This window comes from Pongo abelii, chromosome 8 (genome assembly GCF_028885655.2).
Source record: "Pongo abelii isolate AG06213 chromosome 8, NHGRI_mPonAbe1-v2.0_pri, whole genome shotgun sequence".
Classification (NCBI taxonomy): domain Eukaryota; kingdom Metazoa; phylum Chordata; class Mammalia; order Primates; family Hominidae; genus Pongo; species Pongo abelii.
In genome coordinates this window covers 104,282,166-104,305,222 of record NC_071993.2, presented here as the reverse complement: position 1 = coordinate 104,305,222, position 23,057 = coordinate 104,282,166, and the positions used below count along the sequence as shown (strand labels likewise).

Genomic DNA, 23,057 nt, shown 5'->3' with positions numbered 1-23,057 from the left:
TTATTATTTTATTTATGTATTTATTTTTTCAGAGTCTGTGGGGCAGGGAGGTGGTCTCTCTTTGTGCTCAGGCTGGTCTTGAACTCCTGGGCTGAAGCCATGCTTCTTCCTCAGCCTCCTAAGTAGCTGAGACTACAAGCTTGCAGTCCAGTGCCCTGCTTAAAATTAGCGATTTCAAGGCTGGGCATGGTGGCAAGCGCCTGTAGTTCCAGCTACTTTGGAGGCTGAGGCAGGAGAGTCATTTGAACCCAGGAGGTGGAGGTTGCAGTGAGCCAAGATCATGCCACTCCACTCTATCCTGGGCAACAGAGCAAGACTCAGAAAAAAAAAATTAGAGATTTCAAAGGGTGGCCATTTCAGTGGCATTTAGTACACCTGCAATGTTGTGCAACCACCACTTCTAACAAGTTCCAAAATTTTTCCATTACCCCAAAGGAATACCCCTTGCCTGTTAGCAGTCACCCCCTACCTCAGTCACCTCTCCCCAGCTCTAATCAACTATCAATCTGCTTCTAACTCTATAGATTTACCTGTTGTGGATATTTCATGTAATTGGTACCATACAATATATGAGCTTTTTTTTTTGAGACAGAGTCTTGCACTGTTGCCTGGGCTGGAGCGCAACAGCGTGATCTCAGCTCACTGCAACCTCCGCCTCCCAGGTTCAAGCCATTCTCCTGCCTCAGCCTCCCAAGTAGCTGGGATTACAGGTGCCTGCCACCACGCCCGGCTAATTTTTTGTATTTTTAGTAGAGACGGGTTTTTTGTTTTTTGTTTTTTTTTCTTTTTTTTTTAAGATGGAGTCTCGCTCTGTCGCCCAGGCTGGAGTGCAATGGCAAGATCCCGGCTCACTGCAACCCCACCTCCTGGGTTCAAGGGATTCTCCTGCCTCAGCCTCCCGAGCAGCCGGGACTACAGGCATGTGCCACCATGCCCAGCTAATTTTTGTATTTTTTTTAGTAGAGATGGGGTTTCACCATGTTGACCAAGATGTTCTCGATCTCTTGACTTCATGATCTGCCCACTTCGGCCTCCCAAAGTGCTGGGATTACAGGCATGAGCCACCGCGCCCGCCCTATATTGGGTCTGGCTTCACTCAGCATGTTTTTGAGCAAAATGTTATAGCATATATCAATAGTTCATTCCTTTTCATGGCTGAATAAAATTTTGTTGTATTGACCAGGCACGGTAGAGATTGCGGCCTTGCACTCCAGCCTGGGCAGCAAGAACAAAACTCCATCTCAAAAAAACAAAAAACAAAAAAAACCCCAAAAAACTTGAACATCAGGCTGGCACGGTGGCTCACACCTGTAATCCTAGCACTTTGGGAGGCCAAGGTGGGCAGATCACCTGAGGTCAGGAGTTCGAGACCAGCCTGAGCAACATGGAGAAATCCCGTCTCTACTGAAAATACAAAATTAGCTGGGCATGGTGGCGCATGCCTGTAATCCCAGCTACTCGAGAGGCTGAGGCAGGAGAATTGCTTGAACCTGGGAGGCAGAGTTTGCAGTGAGCTGAGATCACGCCATTGCACTCCAACCTGGGCAACAAGAGCAAAACTCCGTCTCAAAAAACAAAACTCGAACATCCCTAAGACTATTTCTGCTCCCTAGAACCTATGCCAACACCACCCTCAGGGTCCACATGATGAGTCTTCCCATACATACTATTCTCATGTAATATAACCATTTCATAAAGAAGGGACCGTCCCCCATTTTACAGATGAGGAATCAGAGGCACAGAAGGATAAAGTGAACCCATCCAGGTGGTATTCCCAAGCCTAGTGTTCATCCCACTGTACTATAGCTAATGTCTCTGAGGGCAGGTAACTTGAAACAAGGTCTATGTGGAAAGCAAACTTGCAGAGAATTTCAATGCAATCTAGGTGAATGCAGAAAACCCTTGAATTCTGTTCTTCCCTGGGCGATTGTGAATGCTGTCCGAGAGTGTGTCTTTCCTGGCAGGGAGCCAGTGTGCTGGGCACACAAGTTCTCATCGCTTCCCTTTTTGATACCGTCTCATTACTTTTAATTGCATCTGAGCCTTTCTAGCATCTTGTATTTTGCTTCCTAATCCAGGGCATTTCTCTGCCTCCCACTGGTCCAGCACAGCTCTTCTCTCTCTCAGAGCTCTCCAGAGAGGTGCCCCCAGAAAATGGAGCTGGTCTTCTGTAATGAATTCATCTCTGTAATGAATAGTATAATATCCAAGTCCCAGCATATTTACGTAGCAATCTTCACACAAAAGCAACATTACAAAGGGAAGATTTTTTTATTTTAAAGAATACCATCTCAAAGCTCCATTTCCTATAGTACGAAGAACACTATTGGAATTACCCTGACAGGAAGACAAAAACAACTTCCAGGGATGCTGGGTGAGAGACAATAGTTAAACCAGACCCATTAATGTTTAAAGTCAATGGAGCATAAAACTGCTTTTCTCTACTTACAGCCAGGCATCATCACACAAAAAGGAGGAAAAAATTACCATTTTAACTCTACTGAAATCCACAAGCCCTCCCCTAATTTTCATTCCTCTCGAAATTCTCCAGTAAGTACCATCGGAATGAAAATAAGAATCAGTGTCTCCGGGGGGAATGGCTTCCAGTCCTCATCAGTAAAGTGTGTGAACAGCCCTCGGGAGATGGAGGTGGGAGGCTGCCCACTGGGAAAGTCTCCATCACTCAAGCCTGCAGAACTAGTTGTGGAGACTCACTGTGGGGCTTGGGAGCCTCCGGGCTGACTTCAGTAAAGCCCTACACAATCCCAGGTCAGGGTAGACCTGAGGCAGAATTTAAGAAACCTGGCAAGCGCAGGGAAGTAATAACCTTCAGGGTACGTTTCACCTAGTGGGCTGCATGGGGGGGATCTTCAACATTATTATGTTAGATGCTCCCCAGGGGGGACTCGCTGGAATTGAGCCAGACCTCTGTTAGTAAACCGCTGGACCTAATCCTACATTTGTGTAATGCCTGACAAAACCCGTTCCCATTATCTCATTTGATCCTGAAAACAATCCTCAGAGGGAGGCCGGGCAGGGATTATTTCTTCCATTTACAAGTGAAAACACTTGTAAACTGATTTGCCTGGAGTCCCACACCCAGGATGTGGCAGGAATGAGACTTGGATCTAGGTCTTTGTACAACCTGTTCTGGGTTCTTTTGACTTCACACAACAGACTTATCAAAACATTCCCAGCCCCACCCACTCCTCACAACCACCAGCTTAACCAGCAACTGGAAACTCACCAGACAGCTTGTGTTTATGCTACCCTCACACCTCTGTCCTAGTGAAGAAAATACACCTTTGGCTGGCAAGCTCTCCAGGAAAAAATTAATTTCATGTCATCTCCTTGAACCAAAGAACATTAATCCCAGATGGATTTGAAAAAAAAAAAAAAAGGCATTTGAAAAATCTAAAGAAAATAGAATGGAATATTTAATAACTTTCTGGCAGCAAGGAGACTCCAAATTTAGCATCGTGTTAGAAATTTCAAAGGGATTTTAAAATTTGCCTACATGAAAATTTGGTTTTACTGGGGGAAAAAATGACTGTACAGAGCCAACAAAAGCCTGGAGACGTATTTGCAGCAAAATATGAAAGAAAAGGGTTAACATTTGGTATGTAAAGGAGTCATGCAAATACGTAAGAAACACTCCCTAGGAAAATCTTATTAGGAAATAGACAATTCATAAGAAAGGAAGTACAGTTTGTCAACAAACATTTAGAAAACTGCTCTACCTAACTGAAATCAAAGATATGCAAACTGAAGGGAGAAAATTTCCCTATATAATCCGCAAAAAAAAAAAAAAAAAATTCAATAATACTCAAATACTAGTAAAGGTGTAATGATGTATGCTCAAGCATTAATGATGGTAGAGTACATTTACCTAACTCTTGGAAAGAGATTTCCTGAACATTTATCAGTAAACCTTAAAATACCCAACTCCTGTGACTTAAAATTCCACTCCTGGGAATATGCTCTAAGGAAAGAATCATCAATATCTTAAAGTGTCACGCACAAAAATGTTAGTCACACACTTAACGATGGTGAAATTAGGCAAGTGTTAAAAGCATAGGCACTTGATGGAAACTTATGTAATCATTAAAATGTTTTCAAAGTGCATGCAGTAACACGAAAAACGTTTATGATGTAAGGCAAAGTGGAAAAGTGTGTAACATTGTATGCATGTGTTTGTATACTACACTTTCATAGAACAAAGGCTAAAAAGGAAAAAAATTAAATGTGAACCATGAGAGATTTTTTCCATCCCTTATATTTTTTTCTTTTTTTTTTTTTTTTGAGACGGAGTCTTGCTCTGTTGCCCAGGCTGGAGTGCAGTGGCGTGATCTCGGCTCACTGCAACCTCCGCCTCCAGGGTTCAAACCATTCTCCTGCCTCAGTCTCCCGAGTAGCTGGGATTACAGGCGCCCGCCACCACGCCCGGCTAATTTTTGTATTTTTAGCAGAGATGGGGTTTCACCATGTTGGCCAGACTGGTCTCGAACTCCTGACCTCAGGTGATCCGCCCGCCTCGGCCTCCCAAAGTGTTGGGATCACAGGCATGAGCCACCCACCGCTCCTGGCCAATCCCCTATATTTCTATTTGAACCTTAAAAAAAAAAAAAAAAAGACCCTTCTTTAGCCGAGCGGCGGTGAGTCCTATTCTCATGATGTGTCCGGGGGCTTGAAGACTAAGGAAAGGAAAGCCTTTGGGACCTCACCTCAGAGCGATTCTGCTCTGCTTCAAAGCGTCCCCTCTTAGGCCGGGCGCGGCGGCTGACGCCAGTAACCCCAACACTTTCGGAAGCCGAGGAGCGAGGACTCCTTGAGCCCAAGAGTTCGAGACCCACCCCCCACCCACCGTCTCTACAAAAACATTTTTTTTTTAATTAGCCAGGCGTGGTGGCCGCGCCTGTGGTCCCAGCTGCTCGGGAGGCTTAAAGTGGGATGATTGCTTAAGCCAGAGTTCGAGGCTGCAGTAAGCCGTGTTCGCGCCACTATACTTCAGCCTGGACAACTGAGACCTTTTCTAATAAGTAAATAAGTGCCGCCTCTTCACTCCCAATTCCCTCCGCCTTTCCCCGCCCCGCCTCCTCGAAGCCGGACCCGCGGCGGCCCGCCCCTCCCCCACGACCGGGGCCGGGAACTGCGGGTGCGCAGGGCGGGAGTCGGGCGGGCTTAGGCGCGGCCGACACGTGGGGAGGGAGGCCGCGGCCCAGGAGGCGGGCCCGGAGTGGGTGTGGGTGTGTCCGTGCGTGGGAGAAACCAACCCTAACCTCCTCCGAGGCGCCACGTTTCCGCACGGCTCGTTGGGCCTGGGTGGTCGGAAATCAGTCCCCACGCCCCGGACCCCCTCCTGGAGGGACAACGAACACAGGCGCGGGACGGCTTCGGTCGCCGCCCGCGCCGCCCGGCGCCCCCGTGCCTGCTCGCGCGTCACCCCCGCCCCGGCGCGGTGGTAGGGCCGGGCGCGACGTCACCCATTGTTTACAAATCAACCCGAGCCGGCAGGATTCCGGCTTCCGCGGCTGCAGGCGCGCGGCTCGAGTGCCTGGCGGGCTCCGGCTTCCGCGTCCGCCCCTGCTCCGGCTTCGCCCGCAGCTCCGCGCCCGCGGGCAACCAAGCCCCCAGCGACGCCCGCACAGCTCCGGGTGCCAGGACTGGGGGCCATGCCGTGCCGGAGGGAGGAGGAAAAGGAAGCTGGCGAGGAGGCGGAGGGGGAGGAAGAGGAGGAGGACAGCTTCCTCCTGCTGCAGCAGTCGGTGACGCTGGGTAGCTCGGGCGAGGTGGACCGGCTGGTGGCCCAGATCGGCGAGACGCTGCAGCTGGACGCGGCGCAGGACAGCCCGGCCTCGCCGTGCGCGCCCCCGGGGGTGCCGCTGCGGGCCCCGGGGCCCCTGGCTGCGGCGGTGCCGGTGGACAAGGCCCGGCCCCCGGCGGTGCCGCTGCTGCTGCCGCCCGCGTCGGCTGAGACGGTGGGCCCGGCGCCCTCTGGGGCCCTGCGCTACGCCCCAGGGGACCGCGGCCGCGTGCGCGGACGCGCTGCGCCCTACTGCGTGGCCGAGCTCGCCGCAGGCCCCAGCGCGCTGCCGGGGCCGTGCCGGCGAGGATGGCTCAGGGACGCGGTCACCTCCCGCCGCCTGCAGCAGCGCCGATGGACCCAAGCCGGGGCACGCGTCGGCGACGACGACCCGCATCGGCTCCTCCAGCAGCTCGTGCTCTCGGGAAACCTCATCAAGGAAGCCGTGCGGAGACTCCAACGAGCTGTCGCCGCGGTTGCAGCCACGGGCCCCGCAAGCGCCCCTGGGCCCGGGGGAGGCTGCAGCGGACCTGACCCCATTGCCCTGTAGCCCTCAGGCTCCTTGCTTTGACCCAGGCCTCCTGGAGGAGGAAGTGGAGGCCGCTGCGTAGACCCAACAGCGTCCAGTTCCTACTAACTCTGAGCTGAAGCCGACGTCCCCAGCCTGGGAGCGACCACTTTGGCTGCGGGGAGGCGCGTGGGGAGAGATCTCAACCAGAGAAGTTACCAGCCGCGGCGAGGCCGTCGGAGAAAACATAAGCGTGGAGAAATGTATGCGCCAGGGTGCATCCGTGGGGCATGAGAATTTCCCGGGCCATCCAAGCCCAAGGACCTGGGATAAACTGGAGAACTACGGCAGCTACTTGCATCGACTTGTACCTCACTTAGCCCTTGGGGGCGTCGTGAGCTTGGATTGTTTAAGGAGGGCTCAGGGGCAGGAATCGCGATGGCTTTATAACAATACTTGAAAACTAACGACACGCATACATTTTCTTATTTTCCGGTGGAGGAGCTTAGTGAAGGTGGTGCTACAATTGCTGTGTAAAGAAATTCCAGAGGGGAGAAGAATGTAAAAGTTTGGTGGTGGGTGGGTTGGCATTGCCCCTTTCTCCCACCGATTCGGTGGCTGGTGAAGGTGGGAGATGTGAACTCCAGTTAAGGGACTGGAGAGAGGTGAAGAATTTTGCAGGTGGGAGAGTTGGATTTGAATGTGGACTTGTAAATGACTTGACCTTGCCACCTGTGGTCAAGGTCACGGTTTGCTGTGGGGTTCCTGGGAGAGCTTACTCACCCCGGAGTCTTTTCTTTCTCTTGCTCCAAGAAGAGCCCTGTTGGTGCTTTACCACCGCTTGGAGTCTCCCGAGGACACAAACAGGCAGAGAGGGACGTGTAGGGAGAGTTCTTTCCTGTTTTCTGTGCTTTCCTTTTTACAGGACTCCCGGAAGGCCACTCATGGCCAAGCCAGGAGCTTTCTCAGAAACAGTCATAAACAATCTCTTGAGACTCTTTCCTGTCCTCCCAGCTGAGCTTTCTTATTCCACCCTTTCTGGTGTCTATAGGAATGCATGAGAGACCCTGGACGTTTTTCTGCTCTCTTCTGGCCCTCCATGGAGCCATGGGCCTCGGCCTCGGCGGTTCCTCACCCGCACAATTTATTTCCTCCTCCCGTGCCAGCCCTTCTTTTGTGTCTGAAACCGGTTTTAAAATGTGACTCTCCCAGAGGAGAAGCCGCTGGCTGTATGAAACTTGACGGTGCTTTTGTAAGGTGCCACCCCCAAACTTTAAGGTAGCTAAACCAATTTTTTAAAGATTCAATGGCTTGTTCATCCTCCAGATGTAGCTATTGATGTACACTTCGCAACGGAGTGTCTGAAATTGTGGTGGTCCTGATTTATAGGATTTCATAATTAAAATGTCTGCTGAATAAATTTGGCTTTTGTTTTGGAGCACGGTTTGGCATTTTGGTGGAAGGTGGGAGGGGGGCAGAAAAGCATATGGGGATGTCCTTAATAATAAAGAGGGCACTTGGGTTAAACAGGGGGACCCGGACAAATGGTTTGGGCCAATGCTGATGGGCACAGAATCGTACACAGTACTTAAGTGCTTCTAAGTTTTTGTTCCACAAGATCAGAAAATTAAGTCCAGGTTTTTAGAAGCTGCAAGATGGGCTTCCACTCCCTTTGTGGAAAGACATTGTATTCTAGAAATGCTTTCTGGGCTGGAGAGCAAAGAGGTGCTGTGGTGGAGGGAGGTGGGTTTTCATCTGGACATTTTTGTGCAAAATGGGGAGGGCACAGGCGAAGCCAGCCTGCTTTCCCCTTTGAGACTGACCTAGTCTTGAGTTAATGGCCTTGGGAGAGAAAAACAGGGTTTTACAGCAGTGTATTTGGTAGTTGTAAAATGGCTTGGTTTGAGCACTCAGGGGTTAGATTTGGCTGAAGTAGCCCTCCTCCTCTCCTCATTCTCTCTCTGCCCTGTCTTCCCAGGCATAGAGCCCTTGCTGAATCCCTTCCTAGTTCCTGCCTTGCCCTTTTCTCTTTGGAATTTAATTTTATTATTTTGAGATGGTGTCTTACTCTGTAACCCAGGTTGGAGTGCAGTGGCACAATCTTGGCTCACTGCAGCCTCAACCCCCTGGGCTCAAACAGTCCTCCCACCTCAACCTCCTGAGTAGCTGGGACTACAGGCTCATACCACCATGCCAGGCTAATTTTTTACATTTTTAGTAGAGATGGGGTCTCACTGTGTTGCCCAGGCTGGTCTTGAACTCTTGAGCTCAAGTGATCTGCCCTCCTCGGCCTCCCAAAGTGCTGGAATTAAAGGCGTGAGCCACCACACCTGGCCCCTGCCTTGCCCCTTCCTTGCCCAGCTCTACTAACCAGCCCCCGGGGAACCTCTCCTGCTCAGCACACTCCCAAGGCTGGGGCTGCAGAGGAAGGCTAATGCTCAGTTGACTCAGCCCTTTCTGCTCACCAGCTGTGTCATGGTGGGCAAGTCACGACTCTGAGTTTTTCCCTTGTGATTTGGAAAACGATAGTACTTAATAGGGGAGTTGGAAGGGTTAAATGAAGACTTGAAGGGGAGACTTCATTGCTCAAAAAGTGATAGCTACTCATTCTTGGTATTACCACATGGCTTTATGTGCCACGAGGTGGGCACTATTTTTCCATCTTATAGATAAGGACTACAGACAATGGGAAAAGACCTACAAGATCTGAGTGTTTCTCTACTTGTCTAGGTAGAGATGGAGCTGATCCCCGTTAGGGCAGGCACCCTGGTTGGCACCTTTTACAAGACTTTTTTTTTTTTTTTTTTGAGATGAAGTCTCGCTCTGTCGCCTGGCTAGAGTGCAGTGGTGTGATCTCGGCTCACTGCAACCTCCCTCTCCTGGGTTCAAGCGATTCTCCTGCCTCAGCCTCCCGAGTAACTGGGACTACAGGAGCGTGCCACCACACCCAGCTAATTTCTGTATATTTAGTAGAGACGGGGTTTTACCATGTTGGCCAGGATGGTCTCGATCTCCTGACCTTGTGATCCGCCCACCTTGACCTCCCAAAGTGCTGGAATTACAGGCATGAGCCACAGCACCTGGCTTTTTTTTTTTTTTTTCTTTTTTTTAAGACATGGTCTTGCTCTGTCCCCAGGCTGGAGTGCAGTGGCACAATCTTGGCTCACTGCAGCCTCCACCTCCTGGGTTCAAGCAATTCTCCTTCCTCAGCCTCCCAAGTAGCTGGGATTAAAGGTGCCCACCACCACTCCCAGCTAACTTTTGTATTTTTAGCAGAGATGAGGTTTCACCGTGTTGCCCTGGCTGGTCTCAAACTGCTGACCTCAAGTGATCCACCTTGATCTTGGCCTCCCAAAGTGCTGGAATTACAGGCGTGAGCCACCGTGCCTGGCCCTACTTCGATTTTTACAATGGTGAAAGGAATTATTGGTGGTAGAGCAGAATCAGAACTCAGGGCACTTAAGTTGGTCCTCTTTCCCCCTGTCTGAGCCTACACACAACGCTCTTCTCACACACCCTGCCCCCTGTCTGAGCCTACACACAGTATGCTCTTCTTACCCCAACTCTTGAAATGATCCAGTCATTTGCAAAGCCTGTGGAGAGCCTGGGCCTGGGCTTGGGCCTGGGGAAGTATCTCTGTCTAGGAGGCAATGGCCATTTCCAAGGTGTTGCAGCTTGGGATAGCCCATTCCTAGTACTCTTAGCTCAGGAATGATTTTGGCTAGGATATCCCTAGCCCCTTGTAGTGGATGGGCACAGAGTTGAGATAACTTCGTCTTCTGAAGGGGCCATTGCCCATGTCTCCCTGATAACATTCTGCAAGTCTCTAGCCTAGAAGGACCGGAGCAATAGGGAAATGATAAGGAGAAATGGTGTGTGTGTGTGTGTGTGTGTGTGTGTGTGTGTGTGTGTGTGGTGTTTGGAGAATTAGGAGTTTCACATGGGAAGTTACGAGGCCAGAAGCCTGGTGCCTTGTAAATGACTAGGAGTTGGAGAGGGTTCAGGGCTTAAGATAAAGATTTGGCAGTTAAGGCTAAGGGGGTGGGATGGGGTGGAGCGCAGAATGGGGCCTGGGAGATGGGCAGTAATAACACTAGCTAATGTGCAATAGTACCTGCCATGTGCCAGGCTGTGTTCTAAGCACTTTTCTTTTTTTTTTTTTTTTTTGAGACAGTCTCACTCTGTCGCCCAGGCTGGAGTGCAGTGGCATGATCTTGGCTCACTACAGCCTCTGCCTCCCAGGTTGAAGTGATTCTCCTGCCTCAGCCTCCCAAGGAGCTGTAGCTACAGGCGGGCACCACCACATCTGGCTAATTTTTTTTTTTTTTTTTTTGGTATAGACGGGTTTTGCCATGTTGTCCAGGCTGGTCTCGAACTTTTGACTTCAAGTGATCCACCCGCCTCGGCCTCCCAAAGTGCTGGGATTATAGGCGTGAGCCACCGCACCCAGCCTGTGTGTGCCCGGTCTTCTAAGCACTTACAAATACCCAACTCATCAAATCTCTGTGGGAAGAAGAAGACTACACAAAAGGAACAGACAGAAAATAAAAGTAGAACCAAGAGAAGCCAAGGGAGACTGTAGGGTGAACAGTAGAAGCGTGGAATGTATGTGGGTCCACATGTGCACATAACACAAACACAGCTGTATCTATTATCTCTATGTATATCCTCTGTAGTCAGGCCACAGAGGTCCGGGGCATATGGAATCAGATCTTATTCAATGACTTTCACTGTCTTTTTTGAATCCTGAAGTTAATTCTCAAGTTGCCTTTGTCAGCACCCTTAAGTAGCATGTTTTGAACATCTGCACTGGATTCCTCCCCTCCTTAGCCCAGCTGAAGAAAAGTACTATTTATGGTGCATCAGCAGAAAGGGGTTTGTGACTTCAGTGTCTAGGAAAGATTTTCAGGAAAACCTATAGGAAACCATTTTTCACCGATCTTAGGCTGTGGAATTTAATTTAGACAGTTACAGAAACAGGCAAAAGGCAGGGCAAAGGTAACAGGATGATAATCAGCTCTTGCTTTTTTTAACCCACCCAAATCAATAAGTCAAACAAACTGCCTGGGCAGCCTATCAGTTGGGGGTTGTGATTTTACTTGCAATGAGTCAGTTAACAGTTGATAAGAGGGAGCACTTAAACTCTTTGGTATCAGTTTTCGTTTTCATTCCATTATAGCATCAGCTACAGATAATTCATTCACACAAAAACAGCAGAAACATATCCAGCCATCCCAGGCATGAAGGATGGTTTCAGCAGCCAATCTGTCAGGTTGCAGCCACACTGTGGCAGGACAGTGGGAGCTGTCATGTGGGGCATCCACAACCACAGTCCCCCTAAGCCCTGCCCTTCAAACCTGCCCAGGCTGAGGACCCCATACTGTCCCACTCCTCCAGGAACTTAGACCTTTATAGCATCTTCCCTTTGATTTCACCCTTTTTTTTTTTTCTTGAGATGGCATCTCACTCTGTCACCCAGGCTGGAGTGTAGTGGCGTGCAACCTCAGCCTCCTGGGTTCAAGCGATTCTCATGCCTTAGCCACCTGAGTAGCTGGGACTACAGGCATGTGCCACCACGCCCAGCTAATTTTTGTATTTTTAGTAGAGACGGGGTTTCACCATGTTGGCCAGGTTGGTCTCAAACTCCTGACTTCAAGTGATCCACCCGCCTTGGCCTCCCAAAGTACTGGGATTACAGGCATGAGCCACTGTGCCCGGCAATTTCACCCTTTTGTATCCTCCATCCACACCCAGATGAGCATAGTTCTCTCCTGGCTGAGTGAATCCTTCCCTTGGCCATTTTCCCTTTTTAGCTGTAGTCCCTCTTTTCCCATCTTCAGACTTGTAGGCACCACAACGCATCATCTACGTCCTAAGCACCCCACTCCCTTAGCCTCTGCCAGTCTGTTGAAATTGCCCATTGTTTGCTCTGCAAATATTTACTAAATACCAGTACCTTGGTGCTGTTGCTAAATGCAGCTATGTTGCAGGCAGTGGCCTAAGCATTTTTACTAGCATTAGCTCAATTAATCCTCACAACAACCCTATAAGGGGGGGACTTTTTTTCTATCATCGGACTTTGCAACTGAACGTAAGGTTAGAGAGGTGAAGTTACCTGCCCAAGGTCACAGGAAGGAGCTTTCAAGGAAGGAGCCAGGCAGTCTGGCTCCAGAGCCACGATTTTACAGCTGCACGGTACTGTTAACTGAGGCCTACCAGTTTTCTTTTGGAAATGTCTCTCCTGTTTTCCTCTCCCTTAATCGCCTGGGTGCCTGGGAGCTGTAACAGCCATTCAGCCGATCTGGCTGACCATCAGTGTTTTCCTCAGCTCCAGAACACTCCCCATGCCATGCAGCCTGACAATCTGCCTAAAACATCCTCATCATCTTGTCACTCCTCTGCCATCACAAAATATATAATCTATTGGGGAAGAGAACACATTCACATATGAGTCCCTGAGATAACTCTATAATGACAGTAAATAAAATGTGAGAGTGAGAATGAAATGAACTCAAAGGCCACTTCCTGTGAAGAAATTGCATGGTGGTTTTCTCTTTCTTTTTCTTTCTTTTTTTTTTTTTTTTTTGGAAATAGTCTCACTCTGTCACCTAGGCTGGAGTGCAATGGCACCATCTCAGCTCACTGCAACCTCCGCCTCATGGGTTCAAGTGATTCTCCTACCTCAGCCCTCCGAGTAGCTGGGACTACAGGCGCATGCCACCATGCCTGGCTAATTTTTGTATTTTCAGTAGAGACAGGGTTTCACCATGTTGGCCAGGCTAGTCTTGAACTCTTGACCTCAGGTGATCCACCCGCCTCAGCCTCCCAAAGTGTTGGGATTACAGGTGTGATCCACCGCACCCGGCCTATTGTATGGTTTTCTCAGTGCAGATTATAGCCAGGACTGGGCAGGACAGCAAGTAGAACTTGAGCATTCGAATTTTGGAAAAGGATAGGTTTTCTGATAGGAAATGGGGGAGTTAAGAGCTGTGGCCCCAGGCTGTGTTCACTGCCAATTGCCAACCCTATCCTTTGTGATATTCCTGTTGCCTCTATTCCACCAGTTCCAACCCTGAGCTGCTTTGCAGGCTTAGCTTGGCTCCACCCTATTTTTCTCTCTCTCTTTTTAGATGCCCATGCTGGAGTGTGGTGGCGTGATCTCGGCTCACTGTAACCTCCGCCTCCTGAGTTCAAGCAATTCTGCCTCAGCCTCCCGAGTAGCATGCACCACCACGCCCAGCTAATTTTTGTATTTTTAGTAGAGACGAGGTTTCACCATTTTGGCCAGGCTGGTTGCGAACTCCTGACCTCACATGATCCGCCTGGCTGGGTTTACCAAATTGTTGAGCTTACAGGTGTGAGCCACCACACCCGGCCGCCTCCACCCTTATTCCCTTCTTCTACACTTCCCTTAACACCCACCTATGCAACTGGGGTGCATGATCGGGAAACTGGTCTGACCTTCAGAAGAAACAGGTTTGTGCCTGTTAAGAAATATTGAAGAAGTCAGTAAGAGGCAGGGTTTTCTGCAGAAGACTCAAAGAAGTGGCCTTAATGCAACATCTCTCAGGAACAATGTTCTGTTTTGTTTATTATTTGCTCTTTGGTTCCCATACTATTTGCTCTTTGGTTCTAATTTAATTTTCACACAGCTCTTCAAGGTGCTCTACTCTTACCCACATTTTGCAAATGAGTTCATTGAGCTTACTGACCCTGTCCCATATCACACAGCCGACAGTGGAGGGCTGCCTGCAGAGCCCCCACTCTTACCTGTTATATCTTTTGGGTAACACTGGTAGGGGCAGGTCAATTGCTGTCCCTTCAGTTATGATGGAAAATCAGGAGGAAACACTACTCAGAAGAGTTTTGCCCCTTTGCCTGCACCAGCTTTCACAGTGTTCAAATGGAGTGCACCTCGGAGTGGAAACCTCTCTGAGCTTCCATCTCTACATGAGGCGGTAGCACCAGACTGCTGAAAGCTGAGCTCTCCGGGGGCCGACGGTCTGTGATTACTGAGCATTGGTAGAAGTGGGGGCTAATTGAGTGAGTTAGTAATTTCGTTGCCAAGGTAACTCTTTCCTGATTGGAAGGAAGGGATCACAGGTTTCAACACAGACTTTGCTAGATAGGAAAGTGGTGTCTGATCTTCGCTCCAGGTTTCTGCATCTGAGCTGGAAAAAGAAAGAGCAAAAAAGGGTAAAAATTGAATCCAAATATTGTCGGATGTATGCCTAATTTAGAATGAAATCTTGGGGTGGCAGACTCTGGGGTTCTCTGTGAGGTGGGGCATTCTTTTCTCTAAATCACTCATTTGCCAATGTATGTGTCACTTTGTTTCATTCCATTTGTAGCTTTGTTCTCTTATCTCACCCAGGCCATTTTCTGTGGCCAGCTGTCTTCATAGGATGCTGAACATTTTGTAAGGAAATGGCATTCCCTAACTCAGCCTAGGAACTTGGAGCACAATTTTCCGGGGTTCCAATGGCAGGGTCACAAATTTGGGCAACTGTAGGGATGTCATTCCCATGGTAGCCTATGTGCAGAGTTGTGCAGTGAACAATATTGGACCATGTTTGATGATATGGAGCCACTGGAAAGAGCCCTGAGTTGGGAGCTGGGAGACCTAGGTTCTAGACTCTGCTAGGCCTCTGGCTTCATAAACAACTTTGGTAGGTCGTTCTTCCCTGCTCACTTCCTTGGACTATTTTTCCACCTATAAAATGGTCTAATATGACTTTTTTTTTTTTTTTTTTTGAGACAGAGGTTTTGCTCTATTGCCCAGGCTGGAGTGCAATGGCGAGATCTCAGCTCACTGCACGCTCCGCCTCCTGGGTTCAAGCGATTTTCCTGGCTCAGCCTCCTAGTAGCTGGGATTACAGGTGCCCACCACCACGTCCAGCTAACTTTTGTATTTTTAGTAGAGACGAGGGTTCCCCATTTTGGCCAGGCTGGTCTTGAACTCTTGACCTCAGGTTATCCACCAGCCTCGACCTCCCAAAGTGCTACGATTACAGGCATGAGCCACCGCGTCTGCCCCAATATGACTTTTAAAATACTTTATGTAAATCCTGGCTGGGCGAGGTGGCTAACACTTGTAATCCCAGCACTTTGGGAGGCTGAGGCAGGTGGATTGCTTGAGCCCAGGAGTTTGAGAACAGCCTGGGCAACATGGCAAAACCTTGTCTTTATAAAAAATTTTAAAATTAACTGGGTATGGTGGCACGCACCTGTAGTCCAATTACTCAAGAGGTGGGAGAATCACTTGAGTCCAGGAGGTGGAGGTTGCAGTGAGCTGAGATCTCACCGTTGCACTCCTGGGTGACTGACTGAGACCCCGTCACAAACAAACAAACCCCACACTTTATGTACACCCTGACTTATCCCAAAAAAAGTATTTTGGGGTGAATAGTAAAACTTGGCAGGATTTGACTGGGTGTGGTGGCTCACACCTGTAATCCCAGTACTTTGGGAGGCGGAGGCAGGCGGATCAGGAGGTCAGGAGATCGAGACCATCCTGGCTAATGTGGTGAAACCCCGTCTCTACTAAAAATACAAAAAATTAGCCGGGCGTGGTGGCGGGCACCTGTAGTCCCAGCTACTCCAGAGGCTGAGGCAGGAGAATGGTGTGAACCCAGGAGGCGGAGCTTGCAGTGAGCCGAGATCATGCCACTGCACTCCAGCCTGGGTGACAGAGCGAGACTTCATCTAAAAAAAAAAAAAACTTGGCAGGATTTAAAAAAAAAAAAAACAGGCCGGATGCGGTGGCTCACGCCTATAATCCCAGCACTTTGGGAGGCCGAGGCAGGTGGATCACCTGAGGTTAGGAGTTCCAGACCAGCCTGGGTAACATGGGGAAACCCTGCCTCTACAAATATACAAAAATTAGCTGGACGTGATGGCGGGTGCCTGTAATCCTAGCTACTCAGGAGACTGAGGTGGGAGAATCACTTGAACCCAGGAGGTGGAGCTTGCAGTGAGCCAAGATCATGCCATTACACTCCAGCCTGGGTGACAGAGCAAGACTCCGTCTCAAAAATAAATAAGTAAATAAGATAAAAAATAAAAACACAGATGAACGGTCACTGGATTATAATGTGTTTAGAGTGCTAACGTGCGTTATGTAGAGAGGCTTTAGTTTTTCCCAATTTTCCTTTTTTAGGAGTGGGTTGTACTGCATGGGCCCTAAGGTTGAGTCTGACCTTAACCAGTCATTCTTATTACAAGAAGCTATGCACAGTCGGTGCAGTGACATCAAATCATAGTCTATTTCAGGATGGAAAGCCCTGGATTGCTCATAACCCCTTGACCTTGGATAAATCGTACATCAACTAAGAATGTGAACTGGGGACTTCAGGGCCACTCCCATGCCAGGGGACGTCAGCACCTGGCCACTTTCCCCTCATGCTCAGCGCCCAGAGGTGGTGCCCACTGCACTATTGGGGGCTCTTTTTCCTCAGTTTATATTAGAGCCTCCATAGTTACCCGTCCCATGCTGGAGAACACTGGACTGAGGCCCCCACAGCCCTTTCTGGGCATGTTGTGGGAAATGGCAGGCTTGGTGTGTTCTGAAGGTACTCCTCAGAGACCATCAGCGTCTGTGTGTGAATTTGAGAAAATGGGGCATTGAACCAAAAAGGAAGTTAGAAAATCAGGACTCGAAGTCATAGAACACTCCAGAAAGCAGATTTGGGATCATGGCATGCTCTTGTTTTGTGGGAAAATGAGGACACGTGGGACACAGTCACCTGGGAAGGAAGGGGTAGGGACTAGATACTGTTCATCTCCAGCATGTGCCAGTCACCATATGCCTTTTATTAATTAATTTTTTTGAGGCAGGGTCTTGCTGTGCCACCCAGGTGGAAGCACAGTGGCTCAATCATGGCTCACTACAGCCTCAAACTCCTAGGATCAAGCAATCCTCTTGCCTCATTTATTTATTTATTTTATTTTATTTTATCTTATTTGAGACAGAGTCTCGCTCTGTCGCCCAGGCTGGAGTGCAGTGGCACGATGTCGGCTCACTGCAACCTCTGCCTCCCAGGTTCAAGCGATTCTCCTGCCTCAGCCTCCTGAGTACCTGGGATTGTGGGCGTGCACCTCTATGCCCAGTTAATTTTTGTATTTTTAGTAGAGATGGGGTTTTACCATGTTGGTCAGGCTGGTCTTGAACTCCTGACCTCATGATCAGCCCTCCTTGGCCTCCCAAAGTGCTGGGATTACAGGCGTGAGCCACTGTGCCCGGCCATTTATTTATTTATTTCTGGAGAGATGAGGTCTCACTATGTTGCCCTGGCTGGTCTTGAACTTCTGGGCTCCAGCAATCCTCTTTAGCCTCCCAAAGTGCTACTAGGATTACAGGTGTAAGCTACTGAGCCTGGCCCACCTTTTATTTCATTATCCCTGTTGTACGGATGAGGAAACTGAAGCCACAGAGGTAGAGCAACTTGTCCAAGGTTCCCTTCCCACTTCAGAAGTGGACTTAAACTCTGGGTACTCTTTCCTCAGAGGGAGGAGATTAGCTCCTTCCATGAGGGAACAGACTGAAGTAAGTCAGAACCATAAGGATAGACATGGGCTGTTATGTCACTGCTTAGGGACAGAATGGTATAAATGTGCCAGGGGCAAAGACAGGAGTCTTTTGTAAGTTTCCACCCAGCTTTCCTACCACCAGGTTCACACTGTGAGCAGTCCCCTAATCAAGAGCTGCCCCAGCCTTAAGGCCCACCTTGTGGAACAAGTGCACTTAATGGCCACAGTAGAAAGAAAAAAAGAAAGAAAAAAAAAAAAAAGATAAGCCTCCCAGTTTGCAGTGACTGGCTGATCTGATGTCCTTTGCTAATAGAGGCAGCTTTATAACACATCTCCATCACTGACTAGTAATCCAAAAGGCTCTGAGGTTTTAACGAATGGGATTGGTCCAAAACCTGATCTCACTTTCATTTAATTTCATGCCAGCTCCAATACACACCCAGCTGCGGAGACCTTGTCTAGCTAGTGAGCTGCTCAGACACAAAGGCGCTCTAATTACCATCCGCAAGCCAGGCTGACAGAGATTTCAAGTGTTTTCATGTTTATGGAGATCAGAGGAATGTGTTCTGTACATCTTTTTCACCGATGGCAAGTATAAAATAAAACCAAACAAAAAACCCAACACATTTATTCAAAGCAGGCATTTCAGTTAAGTTAAAATCCTATAATCAGGATAGCCACAATTCCAGACACTCCGGTGCGAAGTGTAGATATGTCAGTAGCCACATCTGGATGATGAACAAGCCATTGACTATAAAAACGAGAACAACAGCACAGTCTCAGCGCCTTTAGAGTGAGTGAACAGTATGTTCCAAGCACTTCACCATGGTTCACAATGGCAAAGCCTGCAGCTTCTCCATTTGGAGGGTCACATTTTCTACTCGGTTTCCTGCACTTACAAAGGCCAGCTGGCATGGCTGGGGGAGGGGCAGAGGGAGGAAATCAACTCGTCTATCCAGGGAATTGCAGCTGTTATTGCAAATGGCCCCGGAGAGCCCATTATAAGCTGCTGTGCTAGGCTGTGTGTCCCTGGAGTGTCCATCACATGGCGTCTCCCTAGCCCCCAACCCAGGCCCCCAGGATCCCAGAGCCACCCGCTTGAGTAGGACTGCAGAGCCGAGTGGGAGAGGAGGAACCCAGGGCCTGGTCTCGGGAGTTTCCGTGAAAGCCCGGAGCGCGGCCAGGGGCGGTGGTCGCCTACCGAAGCACAGACGCCCAGCACGTCCGCGCTTTCCCACACCCGCGGTGGCGGCGGCGCGCGTGTCCTCAGGAGACTCCAGCACTTGGAAAACACTGCGCTCTTCTCCGAGCATGGGCAGAACCCGGCGACTCTGTCCCGCAACCCGGTGCGTGCCCAGGAAACAGTGACCTTGAACCGAGGAGAGGCGGGCCGGCTGTGAAAATACACTTTAGACAGGGCGTGGGGTTCACTCCGCGCCTCTCTACCCTTCCGCCACCATTCAATACCCCCCGCCCCCACCTCCTGTCCCCACCCGTGTCGTACAGCCTTCCCCCACCACTCTGAGAAGGCAGACAGTTGCAAAGAGAGCGCAGGGGTTAACTCCTATTCAACCCCAAAGGGTCCCTTCATGGCACCGCGTGTTTGATATTAAGCAGCACCTCCAAAGACACAAGATGTTTTTTTTAAGTGTCGAAAACATTCAAGTCTGGCAGATTGGGCTGCACCCTGAAATTATCTACTCATGTTCTCCTCCCCCAAAGTGGATCAGGAGCCAGCCCTGAAAAGGTAAAGCAAGTAACTAGCATCATCCTCCGTGGTTCCGGCGCACCGCGATCCGGAGAAGCGTGGATTGTGGCCACATGGTCGCGGGGCTGGAGGGCACTGAGAGCTGCGAGGAAATGCAGGCTCCGCGGCCAGGTCGGGTCTCGCCAAATAAGGAGTCCTACTGACTTGTACGTTTGGGGTGCGCTCTGTAAAATCAGCCTTAAATAGGGCCAAGTCCTTCATTTCAAATATTTTGGCCCTCAACCCGTTACCCGCGAAACATTCGCGATTTTTCGGTTCCTCGTCATTAGCTTTTTACTCTCGCTTCCAAAAGCCAGAGTTCTCCACCAGCCTGAGCAGAACTGCAGCCCTCAAGGGAACCCCTTGCCCTCCAGTCTGAGGCTGGCGCTGTGGCCACCCCGGGCGTGTTAGCTGCCAGGCACAAGAACGCCGTCGCCAGTTCTGAGCTGCGCCCTCCCGGAGGCGCCAGGGTCACTGCAGGCCGCGCGAGGGCTGCGAGGCGAAGGGGGTTCATGCACCGGGGCCGACAGAGGTCCCAAGAGCGGGCGTTGGGGAAGCTTTGCACGTAACTGCAGCCGTCGCGAATGAAGCCTTCGCACGGCCTCCTTGATGAGGTTTCCAGAGAGCACTAGCTGCTGCAGAAGCCGGTGCGGGTCGTCGTCGCCTGTGCGGGTTTCTGGTTGGGACCCGCGTCGCTGCTGCAAGCGGCGGGAGGCGGCGGCGCCCCGGAGCCATCCTCGCCGGCACGGACCCGACAGCGGCTGCGGGATGCCCTGCTTGCCAGCTCCCGGAGGCCCATCAAGGTCGGCCTGAGGGGGCAGTGGGGACAGCGCGCTGGGGCCTGTGGCGAGCTCGGCCACGCAGTAGGGCGCAGCGCGGCCCCGCACGCGGCCGCGGTCCCCCAGGGCGCAGCGCAGGACCCCAGGGGGCGCCGGGCCCACAGTCTCCGCCGACACGGGCGGCAGCAGCAGCGGCACCGCCGGGGGCCTGGCCTTGTCCGCCGGCACCGCCGCAGCCAGGGGCCCCGGGGCCCGCAGCGGCGCCCCCGGGGGCCCGCACGGCGAGGCCGGGCTGTGCTGCGCCGCGTCCAGCTGCAGCGTCTCGCCGATCTGGGCCACCAGCCGGTCCACCTCGCCCGAGCTGCCCAGCGGCACTGACTGCTGCAGTAGGAGGAAGCTGTCCTCCTCCTCTTCCTCCCCCTCCGCCTCCTCGCCGGCTTCCTCTTCCTCCTCCCTCCGGCACGGCATGGCCCCCTGTCTGGGCACCTGGAGCTGTGCGGGCGTCGCTGGGGGCTCGGCTACCGGCGGGCGCGGTGGGCCGCGGCGGAGCGGGCGCGGAGCTGAAGACTAAGTCCGGACCGGGGCCGGGCGGACGCGGAAGCCGGAGCCCGCCAGGCACTCGAGCCGCGCGCCTGTAGCCGCGGGAGCCGGAATCCTGCCGGCTCGGGTTGATTTGTAAACAATGGGTGACGTCGCGTCGGGCCCTACCACCGCGCCGGGGAGGGGCTGCTGTGCCGCTGGGGTACGGGGCTTCTGTGGGATTGGGGGTCTGGGTGAAGCCGGACTGCCTTCTGAGCTCCTTCGCTCAGGGTGCTGTCTGCAAGGGCGCCCTGGGGACCTGATCCTGGCTCCCGCAGTTGGGCGCGATTGGCATTTCCAGAAATGGACACCAGCGTGAACCCTGTTGGTTTCTTCCACACACAAGCACACACACTAACACACACACACCCACCCACACACCCCTTCTCTCCGTGCGTCAACTCAACCGGTTTTTAGCGTTTGCGCTTTTGAGGTCCGGCATGCGGGCTTCTGGTGAGGATGGAAAGGAAAGGGAGTCAGGCTAGGGATTTGTACGGAGATTAGGGAAATGAAGCTGACGGGAATGGAAAGGAAGAAGGGGACCTTGTCGTTTGATGGAGGTGGCAGAGTTGGAAATGGCAAAGAAAGGCCACAGATTAATGTTTTTTGATCGAGATCCTGGGCGGATGGGGGCCTGGACTGGGGTTGGCATTGCTGGAGAGGAGGTTGCTAGTCTTTTTGTTTATTTGTTTGAGACGGAGTCTCGCTCTATCGCCCAGGCTGGAGTGCAGTGGCTCGATCTACATTCACTGCAACCTCCGCCTCCTGCGTTCAAGCAATTCTCCTGCCTCAGCCTTCCAAGTAGCTGGGATTACAGGCGCCCACCACCACGCCCGGCTAATTTTTGTATTTTTAGTAGAGACGGGGTTTCACCATGTTGGCCAGGCTGGTCTCGAACTCCTGACCTCAGGTGATCCACCCTCCTCAGCCTTCCAAAGTGTTGGGATTACAGACGTGAGCCACTGCGCCCGGCCTAGGTTGCTACTCTTTTGTTTTGTTTTGTTTTTTTGAGACAGAGTTTCGCTCTTGTTGCCCAGGCTGGAGTGCAATGGCGCAATCTCTGCTCACCACAACTTCCGCCTCCTGGGTTCAAGCAATTCTCCTGCCTCAGCCTCCCGAGTTGCTGGGATTACAGGCATGCGCCACCATGCCCGGCCTAATTTTGTATTTTTAGTAGAGACGGGGTTTCTCCATGTTGGTCAGGCTGGTCTGGTACTCCCGACATCAGGTGATCCACCTGCCTCGGCCTCCCAAAATGCTGGGATTACAAGCGTGAGCCACCACGCCTGGCTATAGGTTGTTAGTCTTAAGAGGGGCTATGTCCAGAAAGTTGTTTAAAAAAATGCCTCAGACCAGTAGGGTGGATGGGCTCTGAGGAGGTAGGTAGTAGCAGAGAAAAATAGCTGTTTGGATGAAAATGGAGATATGGTTCCTTCCTTCCTTGCTTCCTTCCTTCCTTTCTTCCTTTTCTTTCTCTTTCTTTTCTTTTTTTGACAGAATTTCACTCTGTCACCCAGGCTGGAGTGCAGTGGCGTGATCTGGCTGACTGCAGCCTTGACTTCCCAGGCTCAGGTGATCTTCCCACCTCAGCCTCCCGAGTAGCTGGGACAACAGGTACGCGCCACTACACCTGGCTAATTTTTGTATTTTTAGTGGATACAGGGTTTCGCCATGTTGGCCCGTCTGGTCTCGAACTCCTGGGCTCAAGCAATCCCTCCTCCCGAAATGCTGGGGTTACAGACATGAGCCACTGCGCCCAGCCTGGAAGCAACTTTAAAATTCTGAGCATGATATAGAAAATAGAATGCAAAGAAAGAAATGAGCCTGGGGATCCAGATAAATAGAAAACGAGGGTCTTGTTGGGCAGTTCCAAGGATAATAATTATAGGAGCAAACTTTTAGGAAGGGATGAGTGCAGGAAAGAGGTAGGGAAGTTGGTTTAAAAAGAGTTGGGTTTGTTTTTGTCAAGTGTGGAGGAAAAAAATGTAAAAACAGAGGAAGAGACAGTTTAAACAAAGCCATTGGATTTCTAATCTACGAAATCTGGATTTCTACAGGGTGTCATAAGGTTCATCACCTTGTTTTTGTGGATTCCTTAGGATTTTCTATATA

At 50.9% G+C, this 23,057-nt stretch overlaps 2 protein-coding genes across 2 annotated transcripts; one reads left to right on the top strand and one right to left on the bottom strand.

Moving 5' to 3' along the window:
- The first annotated feature begins 5,197 nt into the window (after positions 1 to 5,197).
- FRAT2 (FRAT regulator of WNT signaling pathway 2) lies at positions 5,198 to 7,749 on the top strand. Its single transcript, XM_003780701.5, has one exon. The coding sequence runs from the start codon at positions 5,673 to 5,675 to the stop codon at positions 6,351 to 6,353; it is 681 nt and encodes a 226-aa protein (XP_003780749.3). The 5' UTR covers positions 5,198 to 5,672; the 3' UTR covers positions 6,354 to 7,749.
- Positions 7,750 to 18,450: 10,701 nt separating this feature from the next.
- Positions 18,451 to 20,854, bottom strand: FRAT1 (FRAT regulator of WNT signaling pathway 1). The gene is made up of 2 exons (XM_024253870.3): positions 19,042 to 20,854; positions 18,451 to 18,591 (listed from the first exon to the last, which is right to left on the bottom strand). Exon 1 carries the CDS (start codon positions 20,832 to 20,834, stop codon positions 19,995 to 19,997), a length of 840 nt encoding a protein of 279 aa, XP_024109638.2. The 5' UTR covers positions 20,835 to 20,854; the 3' UTR covers positions 18,451 to 18,591; positions 19,042 to 19,994.
- Positions 20,855 to 23,057: the final 2,203 nt, after the last annotated feature.

Excerpts from the sequence above, each read along its gene's own strand:
- FRAT1 (XM_024253870.3), bottom strand. The coding sequence starts at position 20,834 with ATGCCGTGCCGGAGGGAGGAGGAAGAGGAAGCCGGCGAGGAGGCGGAG.
- FRAT2 (XM_003780701.5), top strand. The coding sequence starts at position 5,673 with ATGCCGTGCCGGAGGGAGGAGGAAAAGGAAGCTGGCGAGGAGGCGGAG.